Source organism: Dioscorea cayenensis, chromosome 7 (assembly GCF_009730915.1).
Source record: "Dioscorea cayenensis subsp. rotundata cultivar TDr96_F1 chromosome 7, TDr96_F1_v2_PseudoChromosome.rev07_lg8_w22 25.fasta, whole genome shotgun sequence".
Lineage (NCBI taxonomy): Eukaryota > Viridiplantae > Streptophyta > Magnoliopsida > Dioscoreales > Dioscoreaceae > Dioscorea > Dioscorea cayenensis.
Window position 1 is genome coordinate 6,854,473 of NC_052477.1, and position 18,782 is coordinate 6,873,254.

The 18,782-nt window shown below is 38.7% G+C and overlaps 2 protein-coding genes across 2 annotated transcripts; one reads left to right on the forward strand and one right to left on the reverse strand.

Annotated features, from left to right (window-relative positions):
* Nucleotides 1-11,228: 11,228 nt before the first annotated feature.
* Nucleotides 11,229-14,256, forward strand: LOC120264683 (beta-1,2-xylosyltransferase XYXT1-like). The gene is made up of 3 exons (XM_039272508.1): nucleotides 11,229-11,496; nucleotides 11,594-12,259; nucleotides 13,503-14,256. Exons 1-3 carry the CDS (start codon nucleotides 11,316-11,318, stop codon nucleotides 14,141-14,143), a joined length of 1,488 nt encoding a protein of 495 aa, XP_039128442.1. The 5' UTR covers nucleotides 11,229-11,315; the 3' UTR covers nucleotides 14,144-14,256.
* A 3,728-nt stretch (nucleotides 14,257-17,984) lies between these two features.
* LOC120265039 lies at nucleotides 17,985-18,782 on the reverse strand. Its single transcript, XM_039272967.1, has one exon. It carries the CDS (start codon nucleotides 18,780-18,782, stop codon nucleotides 17,985-17,987), a length of 798 nt encoding a protein of 265 aa, XP_039128901.1.

Below are 18,782 nucleotides of genomic sequence, written 5' to 3' on the forward strand. Positions count from 1 at the left end.
ATGATAGCTATATATATCATAAAAAAACCAATAACCAGAGGTTATTGTTAAAAGCGAAAGCAAAATAAAAAAAAAATCTAATTTTAGCAAATAATTTTTTTTATCAAATTCTTTTTATATTTTTTTTAAGGGTATTTGATGTACCAACTGCAACATCTGTTATAGAACAACTCCCATGAACCAGTAAGGCACAAGTGCTTTTATTTTTTTTCTATAATAAATAAAGATAATAATAATCTAACTGGCACACAGAAAGTCTAAAACCAACTGCTAATCCAGTCTTTAAATTAGACAAATTCTGTGCATTGTAAATTAAATTAAAAAAAAATTAATAATTCAAACTGAAACTATGGACAGACTTTACATTCTAGAATGAATATCAAGGAAGGTACCTCAAAAGAAAAGTATTAAGTTTGTAATTTGTCAGCAGAAAACAAAACAAAAAAAAAAAAATAGCCTGATTCTTTGAAGAATGAGGCAAAATTGACACCTTGTTTTGATTCATTGCTGACCAGATACCAGTCTTCATTGCATCATTTACCAATTTTTTTTTAGATTAAAAAATGGCCATATGATTTTGATTAGCCATACAATACATATGCTTTCATCACATTATAATACCTTAACCACCAAAGCAAAGTATTTAGTCAGTGCACATGAGCTTACCCTTTCTAAATATAATATATATAAATTGATGGGTTGTTCGCATGTATCTACTAGAAATTATAGTAGATTTATTTTTGGCCATATAAAATTGGTAAATCATATTTACGCATTTGATTATTTTATTTATTTATTATTTAAATGAGTGAAAATTATTGTTCATCCCTCGTAATTTTCAAAACTTCCCAAAAACCCCCTCCTACTTTTACACACCCCGGACAGACCTTCCGTTAGTGTTTAACTTCCCTTTTACCCCCTACCGTTCACTTCAAATGGGTCCATGTTGTGAAATCCCATTTTTGCCCTTGAAAATGGTAGGGAAAAAAAGCATCAAATCACATCATGTCCAACCTTTTCAAGGGCTTTCTGCTTGGTTTCTGATAGACAATGCCTAGAAGTTGCATTACATCTTGTTCTTCTCCTCATTTCTCTTCATTTGGTTTGTTCAACTTCAGTTCTGTCGGTTTCGTAATACAGTGAGAATCTCTTCGTTGCTATCAGTTTGACCATTCTGCGGGTGTTTATTATGGCAGCTCATTTGTGGTAATGACAAGTGCACTCCATCTTCAAATGAGCTGTAGTCGATTTTGTTGTCGAGACAGACCATGTGCCATTGTCAAATCCTACTGAAAATGAGTTCATTTCATTGTAAAGTTCTTCTCGTTTATGGTTATCTATTTGTATATTTTAAATACTGTTTAACTATTTGCTATTATCTGTTTAAATATATTACAAATATGTTTAATAATTGTCGTCTCCGTTTAACTTTATCTTTAACTGTTTAACTATTCATATTAACGTGTAAATTCTAAAAGTCTCTGCTTAAAATATTGATCTTTTTCGTTTGAACTGAAGTGTTGGCAGGTGGCAGGTGGCAAGTGGCACGGTTATGGTATCCCGTGCATAAGAATTAATGACGGCATTAATTCTTGTGTACGGTAACATAAATATCCGAACACCCGTTCGTTGTTATCAGTCAATCTCGGTCCACTGTGCATTTCACTTTTTTATCGGATATGAAGCGTCAACCTACTTGTGGACTTCACACCACTCCTCGTCGTCCTCATCCTTCTCCTCCTCCTCCTCCTCTTCCTCCTCCTCATCTGCTTCCTGTGTATGATATTCGCTGGAGTCAGACGAAAATTCGAAGATCAACTCTATCTTAAAGGATGTCTCGTGATCCTCCTCATCTTGAGAATCAATCAGCCGTAATCACGCAACAAGTTAAACTATCTTTTCTTACCCAAGTCAAAATTCCCGCATAATTGCTTGAATGCAGAGGATTCTCCAGCGGTGGATGACGGCAAGCAATTAAGCGGGCATTTCGACTTGGGTAAGAAAAGAAAGTTTTCACTTATTGCGTGATTGCGGAGGATTCTCTAGGGGAGGAAGATCAGGAAACATCCTTTAAGACGGAATTGATATTTATCACTTGAGAATTTTTGTTACCGTTTAAGAACCTTACGTCAGTGTACAAATATTACCTTATGTGTTTAACTATCAGGATTTTCGCTTAAGTCAGACCTTCACACATTGATTAATAGACGTTTTCATGAATGTGTTTGCTTAACCTATTTTAATGTGTTTCGTTCTACGTTGTGCAGGTTCAAGTTGATGCGCATCTTATGCAACCGCCGTGAGCATTTGAATGTACAGACACTTGGTGAGTCAAACCGAAATCTTAATAGACGAACGAGGGTCAAGTCGCGAGTGTCCAAGGTCCGAGAAGACGTTGTAAATGTTGTAAATGTTGTAAATGTTTTATTTTAAATGAAACAAGCTTATTTGAGTGTGAACTTATGATATTTAATCAGATTCTCCATTGTAAACGTTTAAACATTTTAAACAAACAAACCTATTTGAGTGTCACCTTGTGATAACTTGTGAAATTTAAACAAAGACAGTAAAAACAATTTGAGAAATAAAGAACGGCATTGTAAACAATACAAAAAGTTAAACAATAATCGATTTACTCTTTAAACAATGACAACGGTGTTTAAGCAAATACATAAAGATGTTTAAACAGTGACCCAAGAGATACACATCTTCAATGCGATGTGAGTGAAAGCATTCAATTTAAACAATAACATATATTTTAAAATAGTTAAATCACTATATTTAAACGGTTTACATATTATTTACATGATATAGACTTTAGTTACACAGTTAACCGTTATTTTAAACACTATAGGTATCTGTTTAAACATAAAAAAGCTTAACGTTTAAACAGAGACTCATGTTGAGGTGAGAACTTTCATTCGAGCGATGACAATATGTCTTCCTCGCGACAGTGACATATATTTCCCTTTTTGCCCTTGGGATGGAGGGAAAAATACCGCCCAATCACATCACGTCTAGTCTAACCTCTATGCATACAACTGTGCAGTTTTTTGTTTGCCTATCTGACTGCTGTTTGTTGTTTATATCTTCTTCTTCTTCTTCTTCGTCTTTTTTTTCTGCATTTCATTTGCTTTGTACGATTTGGTTTTCGGCCGATATATTATGGAGAGTTTTTATGGTATTTCTAGATTCAACGGGGAGGGAAAAGTGCTAATGTTCACGGCTCAGACTTCTTGGGAGTTGGTGTTAGCTGAGATATGTGAGCGATGGGGTCTCGAAGTTTTCCTTGTCAGGGTGAAGTTTATCACACCAGATGGATATAAAACGGTTTGTCCAATAGAAAACGATGTTGACTTCCAGCGGATGTGTCACGTGCACTCCATCTTCAAATGCGCTGTAGTTGATCTTGTTGTCGAGACAAACAATGTGCCATTATCGAATCCTAATAAAACCAATTTTTCTCGTTGTAAGTTCCTTCTCTTTTATTTGATCCAGTTGTATGGGTTCATTATTGTTTAAGTATGTCAGTCACTGGTTAACATCTTGTACTATTCGTTTACGTTAATTGGTCACTGTTTAAGTATTTAAGTTAACGTTTAAATATTTGCATTATCACTTAAACATTATATTCTCCGCTTAACATATTGATCTTTTCATTTGACTGAAGTGTTGGCAGGAATTCAGATTCTGCGAGTGCTCCCGTTCAACCCCATGGTGACCCTGACGGTGTGGGATGTCTTCCTTCCTCGTCAGATCATTCTAAAATGTTGTCGTTGGATATTGGACAACGTTTTGACGGTGTTGAACATTTCAGGGATGTACTTCAAAATCATGTAATCAAACGGAATTTTGACTTCAAATTCATAAAGAACGAAAAACATCGGGTGACTGTGGAATGCGCCGCCGATGGTTGTCGTTGGCGCCTTCATGCATCAAAAGAGTATAATAAAAATACTTTCAGAATCAAGACAATCAACCCGTCACAAACTTGCGGTGGTGGCATAGGTTCGGCGTCACATCCGAAAGCGTCCAAAAAATGGGTTAGCGCACGAGTGATTCAGAAGCTCAAGGACCGGCCCTTGTACAAGGCCATCGACATTCAGAAGGACATGTTGCGGGAACATGGTGTCCACATACCATACAAGCGAGCTTGGTTGGGAAAAAGAGCATGCCCGGGTGGTCCTCGACGGCAGGTGACATCTCCGACTATGATCTGTTTGCTTTGGTATGTGGATAAGGTGGCTGAGACAAATCCCGACAGCGTTGCGATCGTGGAAAAGAGACGGTGATCGCTTTTAAAGCGTGCATTCTTTTTCTTTCGTGGCGTGTATTGTGGGATTCAAGAGGGCTTGTAGGCTGCTGCTATTTCTCGATGGTACCCACCTCCTTGGAAAGTATTGGGGTACACTACTGGGTGTCACAGAGAAAGATGAAAACAATGGTTTTTTCCATGTCGCCTTCGGTATAGTCGACAACGAGACCGATGCCAATTGGACTTGGTTCATATCTAAGTTAGGCGATGTTTTATACGAGGAGGGAGATTATCATGAGATAATTACCTTCATGTCGGACAGGTCTAAGGGCCTTGTGAACGCAATTGCGAGAGTCTTCCCTTCTTCGATATATGCATACTCTCTTCGACATTTGGAGGCCAATTTTATGAAAGCCAATGTCAGACTTGGGAAGGCATTGAGGGAGGAGTGTTGGTCTATATGCTTCCGCATTGCGTGGGCATCCACAGCTAAAGATTTCGATGATACCGTGAATGAACTGCAGGCCACATCACCCGAAGCTTATCACTAGTTGATTAATAAATCGGATATGGCACATTGGTCGAATTATCTGTTCAGAGGTGATCATTGGGGTGAGATGTATTCAAATGTTGCGGAGTCGTTCAATACTTGGATCAAAGAAGCTCGTCATTTACCGGTGACGAAAATGGTCGACTCCATAAGGTCTGCGAATGTTGATTTACACTTAACATTTAGTGTTACCCTTTAAACATTTTCCATCTTTGTTTAATTAGACTTGTCCAACTTTAAATATTAATCCTTTCGTTTAACTATTTACAATAATGTTTAAACATGTATACGAATTATTTAACCATCAATCGCCTTTGTTTAACCTTATTTGCCGGGTTCAACTTGATGCGCATGTTATGTAACACGTCGTGAGCAAGCTGAACAAATGGGAGACCCTACTTATGCCCAGACATACATTCGAAGGTAGAGATCATTGTTGAGGATAGCCGAAATCTTCGTGTTGGTCGTTGTGTCGATGATCGTTACGAAGTGATCGACCGGTCAGACAACTCGTAGATCTTGCCATCGAACTTGTTCATGTCGAAGGTGGCAAGTTTATGGTATCCCTTGCAAACATGCTTGTACTGCAATAATGCAGATAGACACCAATGTTCATCGATTTATTAGCGGCTACTTCACCGTCGATAATTACAAACTGGCGTATAAGGAAGCTATATTCCCCATACCCGACAAAGACGAGTGCCTTCGACGGAAATCGTGAGCTTCGCTTACGACCGCCTGTGACGAGAAGGCAACTGGGCGTCCCTAGACGAAAGAGGATCGAGTCGCAAGCGTTTGATGCCCGCGAGTTACATTGCAGCCGCTGCCATGGATCAGGTCACAATCGTAGATCTTGTAATGAAACTGTCACCGACTAGGCATTGTAAATAAGTCGACTTTCTAAAGAGAAACAATCCGAATTGATCTGGAAATTTTTTTCATATTTAAACTCTTATTCTTTACGGTGTTATCAGGTTATTTAAACAGAGCAGTTGTTATTTTTAAACAGAGAAACTGTAATTTTTAAATGTTTCAAACCGATATTTAAAATGATAGATGGTAAAGTTAAACAATTAAAAGCTGAAAATGTAAATAATGACACTCAGAATTAAACAATGAATTGAATTTGAATGGAATTTAGTCTGACTTTACAATTGAAAACAAACAAAATTTACATTGACATATACAAGTTATGTTCTTCGAAAATGAAAACAATGAATTGAATTTATCCTGGTTTACATTCGAAAACAAAATTGACATTAACATATACAAGTCATGTTCTGCGAAATCAAAATTTAACCCGCTTCGGACGACCGCCCTTTCTCATGGACGCCGGCTGCCCTCCCCTCCTTAAGTATGCGGGTAACATACTTTAATCTCAAGTAAGGAACGTCTGTCTGCGGTAGCCGTAGCTTCTCACCCCAAAGTAATTGCTCGATAAACCGCATGACATAGACGGCGCAATCGACGCTTCCTTGTTTTTGCCGTGGGGTTTCCATGTCATAAACGAGTGGGTACTTTGCAGCCACCGACTCGCCGAACTGCATATCGACAGCCGTGTTGAATAGATTCCGCTGTCAAGATATGCAAGTTGAGATTAAGATACCGATTAAATGACAAACACTATCAATCGGACATAATTAAAGAACTTACCATGTCCAACGCGTCTTTTTCGTACCCTGCGCATGAAGAATAATGCATGTATTCTTGTTTGTCATTGTCAAGGACGACGACATGGAAGTGGCCATTCATTATTATCGGGAAGATGACAATTTCAACTTCATGCAAGCTGTGCACAGTATCTCCAATCATAGCCATAGTTATTTCATGTGCGTCGTCCTGCTTTGACATAAACAGAGCCCTGGGTCTCTGTGATGGAGGCGCTATTTTGTAGGGATATGACACTTTGCTTTCACGACTTTTTGTATTATGCATACAAAAGCGTCCCATCACATTATCTCGTGACCATCTCCTTACCCTCAAGCAGAGTGTATAATTTGTCCCTGTGGGAGTCGACAAATAGTCATTTTCCCGCACACGACGATGCTTTGAGATTAAACGATAATGGATATAATTAGACCATATTCTAAATATTTAAATGATATTATCAATGTTCAAATGATATTATAAATAATTAAATGTTAAGTAGATAAATTAAATGATAACATATAAACATTTAAATACTATCATAAAAACTTTAAACTTACCCGTCCCATACATGCGCTTAAGGAAGATCCTCATCAACTCATGCTCGTATTTGTTAAGACGCGATTGTCAACCCATTTTTTTCTTCTTCGGAACGAAGACTTGCCTAGCCGTCTTGTCCCAATTTTGATTGGCCTTGATCATCTCCCTCGTTGCTCGATCGGGGTCTTCATGGGGTACTGTCGTTGAGCCTTGACGGTGTTCAGCACCAGCAGCATCAACCGCAGACACATCTTTACATGGTTGTTGTTGTTGTTGGATTGTGTCTGGCTTCGATGCGGGGACGACGACAGAGCATCAACCGCAGCATATACCCTTACATGCTTCTTTTTGTTGTGGTATTGTGTCCCTCGCTCGATGCGGTATCGCTCGGCCACGGCCACGCACCACGGCACATGATTCAACGATCTTCTAAGCCGTGGCCACTGCAGCAAAGATCAACCGGGAGACACACCCTTAGCTTGTTCTTGTTCTTCAGGGATTATATCCATCTTTGATGCCGTAATCTCGCAGTATGGGTTCCACCGGTCGGGATTTCGTTAACAAGGGAGTAAACGATCTTCTCAACCGCGGCAACGACCACATCATCTACGATGTCCTTCACCATCATGGTCATGTCATCTACTGACTACGCACTCGATAAAGATCGACCACCCGATGGTGTTGCTATTGTTTCATCGTCAGCCGGCGGTGGAGACAAAGGCAGTATTGTTCTCCTCTTTTTTGCAAGTCTCTTCGAATGTGGCCGCCTTAAAATGGGCACCCCGATGATGTCATCGTCGTCAAATTTCGACGGCTCGTCCGTCCCGGGTGGTTCATTTCTTTGGAGGGATGACGCAGTCGATTGTGAACGTCCTTCTAGTACCTCAACACGAGCGACAAGCCGAGGAAACTCGGTCATCAATATCTGGAACGGCTACATAAGAGTTGTAGTGACATCTTCTCCTAAGGTAGTCGGTGGGACTGCCACGGTCAGAGGGACTGCCATGTTCGGGGCGCCACAATTGGGGACGTCGTTGTTGTGGTAGGGGGTTGTTGCAATCTAGCGGGGTGGGGAGTGCTTCTCGACGTCGAGGAATGCGCGTGCGAGTGGTGGGGTCGGAAGTAGGAGAACAACGCTGAGTGCGCGACGATAGAGTCGCCCTCTCATCCCGCGCCGAGCAAGTGGTTTCGGAGCAATAACATCCATCCGTCGATTAGCCCCAACAAATATTTCTTCTTCAGCACTCGCCGGAACTAGCTCAGGAAACTAACATATGTAAACCAAACAATTTCAGCGAAATCATTCAGTTTAAACTATAACAACTATATTTAAACAGAGTTTTTATATATTAAACATTATAGACTATATTTAAACGAAGAACAAAATATTTACACCTTTGTGAATAAATTTTAAACTGTAAATAATAAAGTTAAACGCTAAATAAAATGGTTAAACATTAAAGACTTATGTTAAACATTGTCCATGATTTATTACCTCTTTTCCTTCGAGCGATGACAAGCTGGTTTCTACCGTCGCTTGCTTCCTGTAACTAATTTCACCGTAGCACAGCATCCTTTGGATCTTGCCGAAACGGATTTTCTTTCCCGTTCGGTCAGCTCGTAAAACCATACGTTAAGCGCGACCGAGCACCCCTTAATATATCCCCGTGTTGGTCTTCTTCCCGACGTATCTATCTCTGCACTCGAGCGGTGCAGTGTGGAATGTCCTCCACCAGCCACTTGTGCGTCACCTGCGCCCATGCGTATCGCCCTATGGCGGGTAGATCATCGACATAATCAACGATCCAGTTTGGAACCGAGCATGATGTATTTTGGGAAGAGGACTGCATCTACGAGGTACACCATCGAGTTTGACAAAAAATTATCTTCTTCCCCCCTCTGTCGAACAAGTTGCATAAGAGTGCTCTTGATGGAGTTTCTGTGTCTCTCGTAGGTTTTTGATAAATACCTCACTTTGAACGATGAGCGGGTTTTTCTTCTTCGAAACACGCATCGTGCCGCCATCGCAACGCGCACTCAAGAATGAGGGCCACATCCCTAAGGGCCCTGAAACTCAAAGCAGGCTTTTCCCGATCCTCGAATTTATTAGTGCGGCCATCGTACCTTTGCGAGAGAGAATCAAGAAGGGCCCTCTTGGTATATAGCTTCCACCGTGAATGTCGCAAACGGTGTCCTTCTGGATGATCTCCCAAAGTGTCGAGGGGTCATGTTATCTTTCAATTCGCTTAAGGTCTCCACTACAGGTGTCAAATAGCATCGCCCTATTAACTAGGTTGACCACCATAGTAACAAGCCCTCGCGATAATAACAACACATTTAACATGCAGTATTGACAAATGTTTAAGCGGAAATATAATATTTTAAACGGTAAACTTCAATTCTTAAACAGAGATATCAATTGTTAAACAGATACCTAGTTTATTAAACAGAGACAACAATAATTAAACAGAGACAACAAAATTTAAACTGTAACATCTCATTTCTTAAACGTAAACCCTCATTTGTAAAACCGCAACCATATCAAATGAAAGGGAAATGCACATTATAAATATTACATAAATCATAACAATCGAAAAAAACTATTTTCGATAGTGTATACTGATCTGAAAAGCGCAAAACAACACAAAACCCTAGCCGAGAAATTGCCCTGCAGACTAACAAAACCCCAGCCGAGAAATCCCCCTGCAGACTTCAATATCTTCCAACAAAAACAGGACCACAAAACGAAACCGAAAAATCTTTCTTTGCAACAGAATAGTTATCATAAAACCATACTCAATACCTTAGATTGCAAACTGATTAAATGCCAACTACTTGCACGGGACTTCTCCTTCGAGATACCTGTGGAAAGGGAAAAGCTGCAATTACAGAGGCTTTGCCGGTAGAGACAACTTCGGAGACAACTTCGGAAATGGAAAAACTGAAGACGCGAGTTGAGAAAAAACTCAATAAACGGCTCTAGTAAATTCCTCTCTTGGGGTTACCATCACGAACCCCCAACTTCCTCTCATACCTGAAATGGTCGTTGTCACGACTCCCCATGCAAGGGCATTTTCGTCCATAAAAATTTGAAAAATCACTCCGTTGACATCGGTTACATGCTTTGGGGGTTGAAAAACATGGAATTAAAAAGGAAGAGGTTTTTGGGGAGTGCAAAACTAACGGGGTGTTTTTGACAATATAGCAAACTTAGATGGTGTTTTTGGCAATTTCCACTTTAAATGATTTGGGCATATGTTTTGCTGTCAATATTCAACTATTTAAAAAAATAAAATAAATAAAGAAAAAACAAAATGTGTGGGACAGTGCTGTAGAACAGAGTGATGGATAAAGATGTCTTACAGTCTCTATAATAGAAAAAAATAATCACATGGAAAATAAAGCCAATTATTCATGTATTAAATTAAATATACAAGTTCTTATTATAAAAGTGCTATACATTTATCGTAATTTTTATTATAAATTGTTAGCTTACTTAATTTTTCTCCTTTATTCCTCAAAATCATATATATATACAAACGCACTATATAAATAAAATTATTTTTGTAAATATATTAAATAGAAAATTACTTATTTATTTTCTAGATATTTTTCATATTTTTTAAATTATCAAAAAAATTATTTTTTTGTATAGACTTTTTTTTTAATTCTTTGTTAGTCTTACATGTCTCCTAAAATACACCTTTCACCTTTTATGAAAAAAATTATATACTAGTATTTAAATTAAATATTATTTTATGAATATATTAAAAATTAATTATCAATCATTGTACATTTTCACACAAGTCACTATTTTTTTTCAATTTATCAACTAGTGCCTTCCTTAAATTTTATTTATATAAAATTATAACAAATATTTTATAAATTGTTTTAAATTATCCAAGAGTATTATTTTACTGTGAAAAATTGTCAGGTGTGAGGTTATAACTTCAATTCCGTATCGGAGGGTCAGGGTTCACAGTCGGACGTTCAATTATCGGTTATATGCACATCTTTAATTGTATATGTAATTTTCGTATTTGTCAAAATAAATAAATAAATAAAATAAAACTTGAAATTTTAATAATTCTATCTCTTTAGCGTCCACAGCAAAATAAACCCAAACGGTCGCCTTTCCCATCACTAAGTTACTTGACAATTTATTAGCCCAATAATTTGACTTCTTTAAATGGTAGTTCAAAAGTTGATATCATCTTCCCAAGTTTCAATCCAATTTCTTATTCATCATTCTCTCATTCCAAGACGGCTCTCCAACCTATATTTCATTCATCCTTCCTTCCTTTCCATCATTCCAATCTCTCCATGCTAAACTACAAAATGGCTCAAAAAAGCAGAACAAAGCCTGCAAATTCCCAACATGATGATCAAGAACCTAAGCATCACAAGCATCACCATGTCCTCCGTTCCATCCCTTTGTTTCTCCTTATCATCTACACAATCACATCCATGCAAAGACTCCTCATCTCTCCCCACCCACCTCCATGTAAGTAACTAACCATACCATGCATGCATATGAAAACATAATTCATATATAATCAAACTCTATCTAATTCTCCTACAATTAATTCCTCCTCTTACAGTACTTCTCCACCTTGATCAAGAAACCAAAAACAACCTCCAAGCTGATCATCATAAACAAAGTAACAACCTTGCACTATGTTCATCTCTCATTGATGGCTCGATCACCGATGTCAACACAGTTCTATGCTGTGACCGGAGCCATGAGCGAACAGACGTGTGCTACATGCGTGGAAAAATAAGAACCGATCACAACACGTCCACCATCTTAATCTCTGGTCCAGGACTAGACCCTGAAAGTTCAATACGTGCTGAAATCATTAGACCATACACAAGGAAATGGGAAGCCGGAATTATGAACACCATCGATGAGCTCACTCTTCGGCCAGCGCCAAGCGATAGCTCGCACACAGCTTGTGACGTCGTGTATGCCGTGCCCGGTGTGGTGTTTTCCACCGGAGGTTACACAGGGAACGTGTACCATGAGTTCAATGATGGGTTGATCCCTTTGTATATAACTACGGAGAGGTTTAAAGGGGAAGTGGTGTTGGTGGTGTTGGAGTATCATTCTTGGTGGATGACTAAGTATGGCAGTGTTGTTGAGAAGATGAGTAATTATGAGATTGTGGATTTTAGGAGGGATAGAAGAGTGCATTGCTTCTCTGAGTTGATTGTTGGTTTGAAGATTCATGGCGAGCTTACTATTGATCCACATCTCATGCCTAAAGGTAATTTTATTTTATTTTTTTAATTTCAATTGGTAATAACTTTTTTTTTTTTTGAGAAAAATTGATAATAACATATATAGGTTTATGTGTGAAAAAAATTATATTAAGGCGCGAAAAATTTATATTAAATACATACAAAAATATTATATATATATATATATATATATATAGCATTTAACACAAAAGTTAAATATGATAGGATGAGAAGCCCACATTAATTTTTTGAATATTTATAAATTTAAAAAATACATGTGGATTATAGGTCAAATACTAATAAGTAAAGGTATCACAGCATAACTAGTTAGTTGATGATTGACCAATAGTATAATAAGATTTTTTTTATTTGATGGATCACGTCACACACATCTGAACAAATTTTCAAGGAACTCAATGGAGCCACAAAAAAATATATATATATATATATACATTACACATTAAAAAATATATTTTACGAATCCTATCTTGTGATAATGATCAAAGAAACTTGAGAAGATGTCCTCCTTCTAAATTTAATTATACTCAGGACTATTATAATGCATCAACATCCAATACCAACTTAAGAAGCAAGCCTTTTGCTAAAATTTAATTAGAGTAGCAATAAGAAAACACAAGATTAGTAAATATATGGAACCTTATAGAAATTTAATTCAAGTCGAACATATGTGGAAATATGGGTTGCAGCTGTCACTTGCATAAATTTTAAAGAGATTACTATTCAAAGATATTCAGCTTGGACAAGGTGTTCACAAATATCTAGAATTAATCATCATGTATGGTAGGCTTTTATTTATGAAATATTTATCAGAAAACTACCAACCAGCCGTGAAACGTATGTATAAGCTTGGTTTTAAAAACCAATGGTTCATATATAGATATAGCTGTCCTAAATATATATAGTCAATTCTAAAACTAACTTGTCAAGCACTACCTTTCTCGATTTCACAGTTTCTTGTTATATCTGTCATCTGCCAGACCATGTGTTTTTTCTTGTACATATTGCTATAATTATATTTATATTTAATTGAATAAATAATTTTTATATTTGCCAACAAAAGCAATAAAACTGATATTTACTACTTATTTTTACTTTTTTAAGGTTTTTGGTTAAAAGAATTCAACTGCAAACCATGGGAATTGAACAGTTTCTTGGTTTCATAGCCCTAGTATTTTCAGTTTTCATGCATTGAAGATATTTAGTTTTTATTCCTCATGGTTCTGATAAGTTGCATCTTGTTTTAAGCAGAAAACAAAGGAATCAATGACTTTCAAGCTCTCTTAAACCAAGGGCTCACTCCTTCAAACCCAAACCATTTCATGCAGCCACAAGTCTCACTCTCTCTCCCACTCCCTCAAGAACAAAAACCAAAGCTTACCATCTTCATCCGGAACAAGTCCAGGGTCATCCTCAACCTCAAAGAAGTAATACGTGCATGCCAACGAGTAGGCTTTAACGTCCAAATCCTCAACCCTAAAAGAAGCACACCACTCTCAGAAATATACACTGCCCTTAGCTCCTCCCAAGCCATGCTCGCCGTTCATGGCGCCGCCATGACACACTTTCTCTTCATGCAATCTGGCTCCATCCTCATCCAAATTGTACCTCTTGGGCTCGACTGGCCAGCTGAAGCCTACTATGGTGAGCCAGCAAAGAAGCTCGGCCTTAAGTATATGGAATACAAATTGACAAAGCATGAGAGTTCCCTCTCCAAAGAGTATGATAGCCATGACCCTGTTTTGGTGAATCCTTTGGTTATCACAAGCAAAGGATGGTCTGAGACCAAGAAGATCTATCTTGAGAAACAAAATGTGAGGTTGAAAATAAGAAGATTTAGTAAAGTGTTGGCTAGAGCTCACTCTCATGTTTGTGATACGAAAGTATTATGATTTTGATTTTGTGAAAAATATTAATGTCTATATAGAATATATATAGATGTTCATTCTTTCACCTTTTTGCAAGTTGTATAGCTTGAGAAATAATTTAATAAGCTCATGGTCGAATCTGAGTAGTTCTTATTGTTCAGGATCGCTCTGTTATAATTCGGTGACCAAAAAGATACGCAGTGGAAGAGAAACTTCTGAAGATCAGTAGTGTGAAGCAACTTTCATTAAACTATTTCTCTCAACGAACTACAGAGTAGAACAAAACATTATAAAAGTTTTCAAAACACAGCATCATTACCAGTTTGAGTCCCAACACAAAAGTAACATTAGTTAAAGACAACCTAGTACTAGATAAGACATTATAGGTGATATAAAATTCATTGTCAGTACAATGAAAATCCCTTTTCAAGTTTTCATTGGTCACAGCAAACGGCAGGAGAAGTCTGGTGCATTAAAGGTTGAGTGGAGGATCTCAATTCTCATAGGCTTGGAAAAGTCAACATTTTCAAATCTCCTTTATCTTCCTTCGTTTCCATTGTTGACCCGTCAACTTCGCCATTCTCATTTTCAAGTAACTTGCAACATCCTTCCCTGTTTGAAAAAACATCAACTCCTATCAAAGTTCTCAGATAATTGTGCTTCTTAACAGGTAGTGCTTTTGTGAAGATGTCCGCCTTCTGATTACCAGTTTTACAATACTTCAACACTATAGATCCATCAGCTACTAAGCCTCGAATAAAATGGAAACAGATGTCTATATGTTTTGTTCTTCCATGGTGTGCCGGGTTTTTTGCAATCTCTATAGCAGACCGGTTATCACACCAAACTTCAATTGCTTCTTCACTCTTCACACCACAATCCTCCAGCACCCTCTTTGACCATATTCCCTAACAAGCGTAGTAGCAGTACTGCGATGTATTCGGCCTCAGTTGTGGATAAAGCAGTCACCTCCTGCTTCTTTGAGATCCATGAGATGACACCTGAACCCAGATCAAACACCATCCCCGAAGTGCTGCGTCGGTCGTCAATTGATCCTCCCCAATCGCTGTCGCTAAAACCCCTCAGTTTCCAGTCTTCAACTTCAGTGTATCTTATCCCATAATCACTTGTACCAGATATGTATCTTAGTAGATGCTTCGCTGCTCCGAGATGTATTCTGGTAGGCTTTGCTAACAAACCTAGATAGCAAATTCACAGTGAATGATATGTCGGGACGAGTGTGTGTTAGATACAAGAGTCTCCCGATTAAGCTTCTATAAGCTTTCGAATCTACAGCTCCAGATTCGTCATTGCTTTGCAATTTTTCACTACAATTCATGGGTATGCAGACAAGATTACAATGATTCATCATAAACAGCTTCAATGTTTCTTCTGCATACCTCCTTTGAGTAACAAATATTTCTCCTTGTGCTTGCTTCACCTCCAAGCCTAGAAAGTAATTCAGCAACCCCAAGTCTGTCATTTCAAAGCAATCTTTCATCTCTTGTTTAAAAACTTCCACCATTGCTTGGGATGAACTCAAATAAATGATATCATCCACATAAATGCTAACCAACAGTAAGTTACTATTTTCATCACTTTGTTTATATAATGTGTGCTCATTCACACTCCTTATAAATCCCTTGCCTTGAAGATGACAATCAATCTTCGAATACCAAGCTCTAGGGGCTTGTTTTAGACCATACAGTGCTTTCCTCAGTTTATACACCTTGTTCTCTTCCCCTTCCTTCTCATAACCAATTGGTTGTTCAACATACACCTCCTCATGTATTTCTCCATTCAATAAGGCAGATTTGATGTCGAACTGATAAACTGGCCATCTTCATTGTGCAGCAATGGCAAAGGAGTAGACGCACCATCTCCATTCTAGCTACTGGTGCATAGATCTCATGAAAATCAACACCAGCCTGCTGAGTATAGCCCTTGGCAACTAAACGAGCCTTGTGTCTCTGAATTTTCCCATCTGAGAGGTACTTCATCTTATATACCCATTTCAGTTGCACAATCTTCTTGTCAGGTGGAGATTCCATCAATTCCCAAGTCCCATTTCTTTCTATCGAGTCTAGTTCTTCCCTCATTGCTTCTCTCCATACTTCTGTCCTCACAGCTTCTTCATATGAAGTTGGATCACAAACATTTAGAGCAAATGTACAGCTCTCATATATGTCCTTCAACAGTCTAACTTTCTTCACCGGTGATTCATCACCTAAGTCAACTTCTAGGCCTTCATTTTCTGATTCTGCTGAAACACCATCACTGATTTCACCATTTGAACCAGCTTCTAAACCAGCGGCTTCATCTTTTAAGAGATCTGTGTCCAGCGGCTTCACCTTTTGAGAGATCTGTGTCCACAGGAATCTCTTCATAAATTATCAATGGTGAAGTCTTGGTCTTTAGTTTAGAATGCCAATCCCAACCTGCACCTTCATTAAAGGTTACATCTCTACTTATAACAACTTTAGATGTCATAGCATTGAACAATCGATATGCTTTAGTATCTGAGCTATATCCTATGAATACACATCTCACAGACTTTGAGTTTAATTTTTGCAGTTTATTTGAGGGAATTAGAGTGTAAGCAATACACCCAAACACTCTAAGATTACTCACCTTGGGCTTGTGACCATGCCAAGCTTCATACGGAGTTTTATCCCTCAGAGCACTGGTGGGCGACAAGTTGATGAGATGAACAACGGTGGTTACAGCTTCACCCCAGAATTGATTTGGCATCCCTCTTTCCTTCATCAACGCTCTGGCCATGTTCATAATTGTCCGGTTCTTCCTCTCCGAGATGCCGTTCTGCTGTGGTGAGTACGGGGTCGTGAGCTGCTTGATAATTCAACACCTTTTGTAGAATAAATTGAATTCGTTGCTTGTGAATTCTCATCCTCTATCCGTGCGCAGCACCTTAATCTTCTAGCCTGATTGTGTCTCCACCATTTGTTTGAATATTACAAATGTTTCATAAGCCTCTGATTTTTGTTTCAAACAATATATCCGGCACATTCTGCTGTGATAATCCACGAATAACAAGTAATACTTGTTGCTACCAAGGGAGCTTGTCTGCATTGGTCCGCATATATCAGCGTGTATCAACTGCAGCGGGGTAAGAGCATTTCCAGTTCCCTTTGAATGAAACGGTTTCCTCACTTGCTTCTCCATAGCACATGTGTCACAATGATGCAGCTTGCTAATATTTGAGAGACCCAGCACCGTCTCGTTGCTTTTCATCCATCTTAGTGACTCAAAATGAAGATGTCCCAACCGAAGATACCACAACCTTGTGCTTTCCTTCCCATTCATAGCTACATGAACCAGTCCAACATCAGAGATATTGAGAGGGAACATGTTGTTCCTTGTCTTAATTATCTTTACCATTCTTTCTCCTGTCTTGGCATTGTAGATCAAACACTCATTTCTTGTAAATATCACAGAGTATCCAGAATTTACCAACTGACCAACACTCTGAAGGTTATGTGCCAAGCCCGGAACATATTGTACATCATGCAGCTGTTTGATCCTTCCATCAGAGGTAGCCAATGTCATAGTTCCTTTTCCTTGAACCATCATCTCTTTGTCATCACCCAACCTCACACTGATCTTCTGAGATTCATCAAGATTTGAAAACATTTTCTTTGCACCGGTCATGTGGTTGGAACACCCACTGTCCACCAACCACACCGATGTAGGTCTCGCTTCTTCTTCACATGCAGCCATGAACAGGTTGCTCGCTTCTTTCTCCTCAGCAACCAAGGTGGATTCTTTCTCTGCATGTTTGTCTCTATACCAGCAATCCATCTTCATATGCCCAAACTTCTTGCATAGATGACACTGCACATTTCCTTTATAACTCCTTTGTTCTCCTTGTTGCTGCCCATTCTCGCTTGATCGTCCTCTTCCTCTTTCCTCGGAATCTCCCTCGAGAGAAACCTCTTCCTCGACCTTTAGATGCATACTTCTCTCTGTCTTTGACTCCCACTGCTTCACTTCTAACATTGAAGGCTTTCTCTTCTTTCTCAACCTGATCATCAACTTGCCTTAATAACCTTGCTTCATGAGCTATTAGAGAGCCACTCACATCTTCCATTGTGAGCTTCGTGAGGTCCTTGGACTCTTCAATGGCGGTAACAACGTGATTAAACTTGGATCCTAAGCTCCTTAGCAACTTCCCAACAACCATGGCTTCAGGAATGGTGTCTCCCAAGCCTTTCATCTGGTTTGATAGCTCCAAAACCCTTGCAATATAGTTTTGGATTGTCTCAGTGTTCTTAATCCTGAGATTTTTGAAGTCTTGCCTCAATGTTTGGAGCTTGACCGCCACCACCTTGGGATTTCCCTGAACTACCTTCTTCAAAGTAGTCCATGCCTCATTTGTAGTGTTTGCTGAGGCTATGTGAGCAAGGATAGGCCGAGAGAGTGCTTGCTGTATAAAGAAAAGTGCCTTAGCATCTTTTTTCTTGTTCTCTCTCACCTTGGCTTCTTCTTCTTTCTCCGAAAATCCCTTTTCAACTAGCTCCCAAAGTTCTTGTGATATGAAGAGAGTCTTCATCATAAGGCACCATAAATCATAGTCTTCTCCATCGAAGATGGGCACTGCTGGTCCCGAAACTCCTGCCTGAGAGTTGCTGCTACTTGACGCCAT

Coding starts and splice junctions, on each gene's coding strand:
- LOC120265039 (XM_039272967.1), bottom strand. CDS start 18,782: ATGGCGTCAAGTAGCAGCAACTCTCAGGCAGGAGTTTCGGGACCAGCA.
- LOC120264683 (XM_039272508.1), top strand. CDS start 11,316: ATGCTAAACTACAAAATGGCTCAAAAAAGCAGAACAAAGCCTGCAAAT. Junction 11,497..11,593: donor CTCTCCCCACCCACCTCCAT/GTAAGTAACTAA, acceptor CTCCTCTTACAG/TACTTCTCCACCTTGATCAA. Junction 12,260..13,502: donor TCCACATCTCATGCCTAAAG/GTAATTTTATTT, acceptor TGTTTTAAGCAG/AAAACAAAGGAATCAATGAC.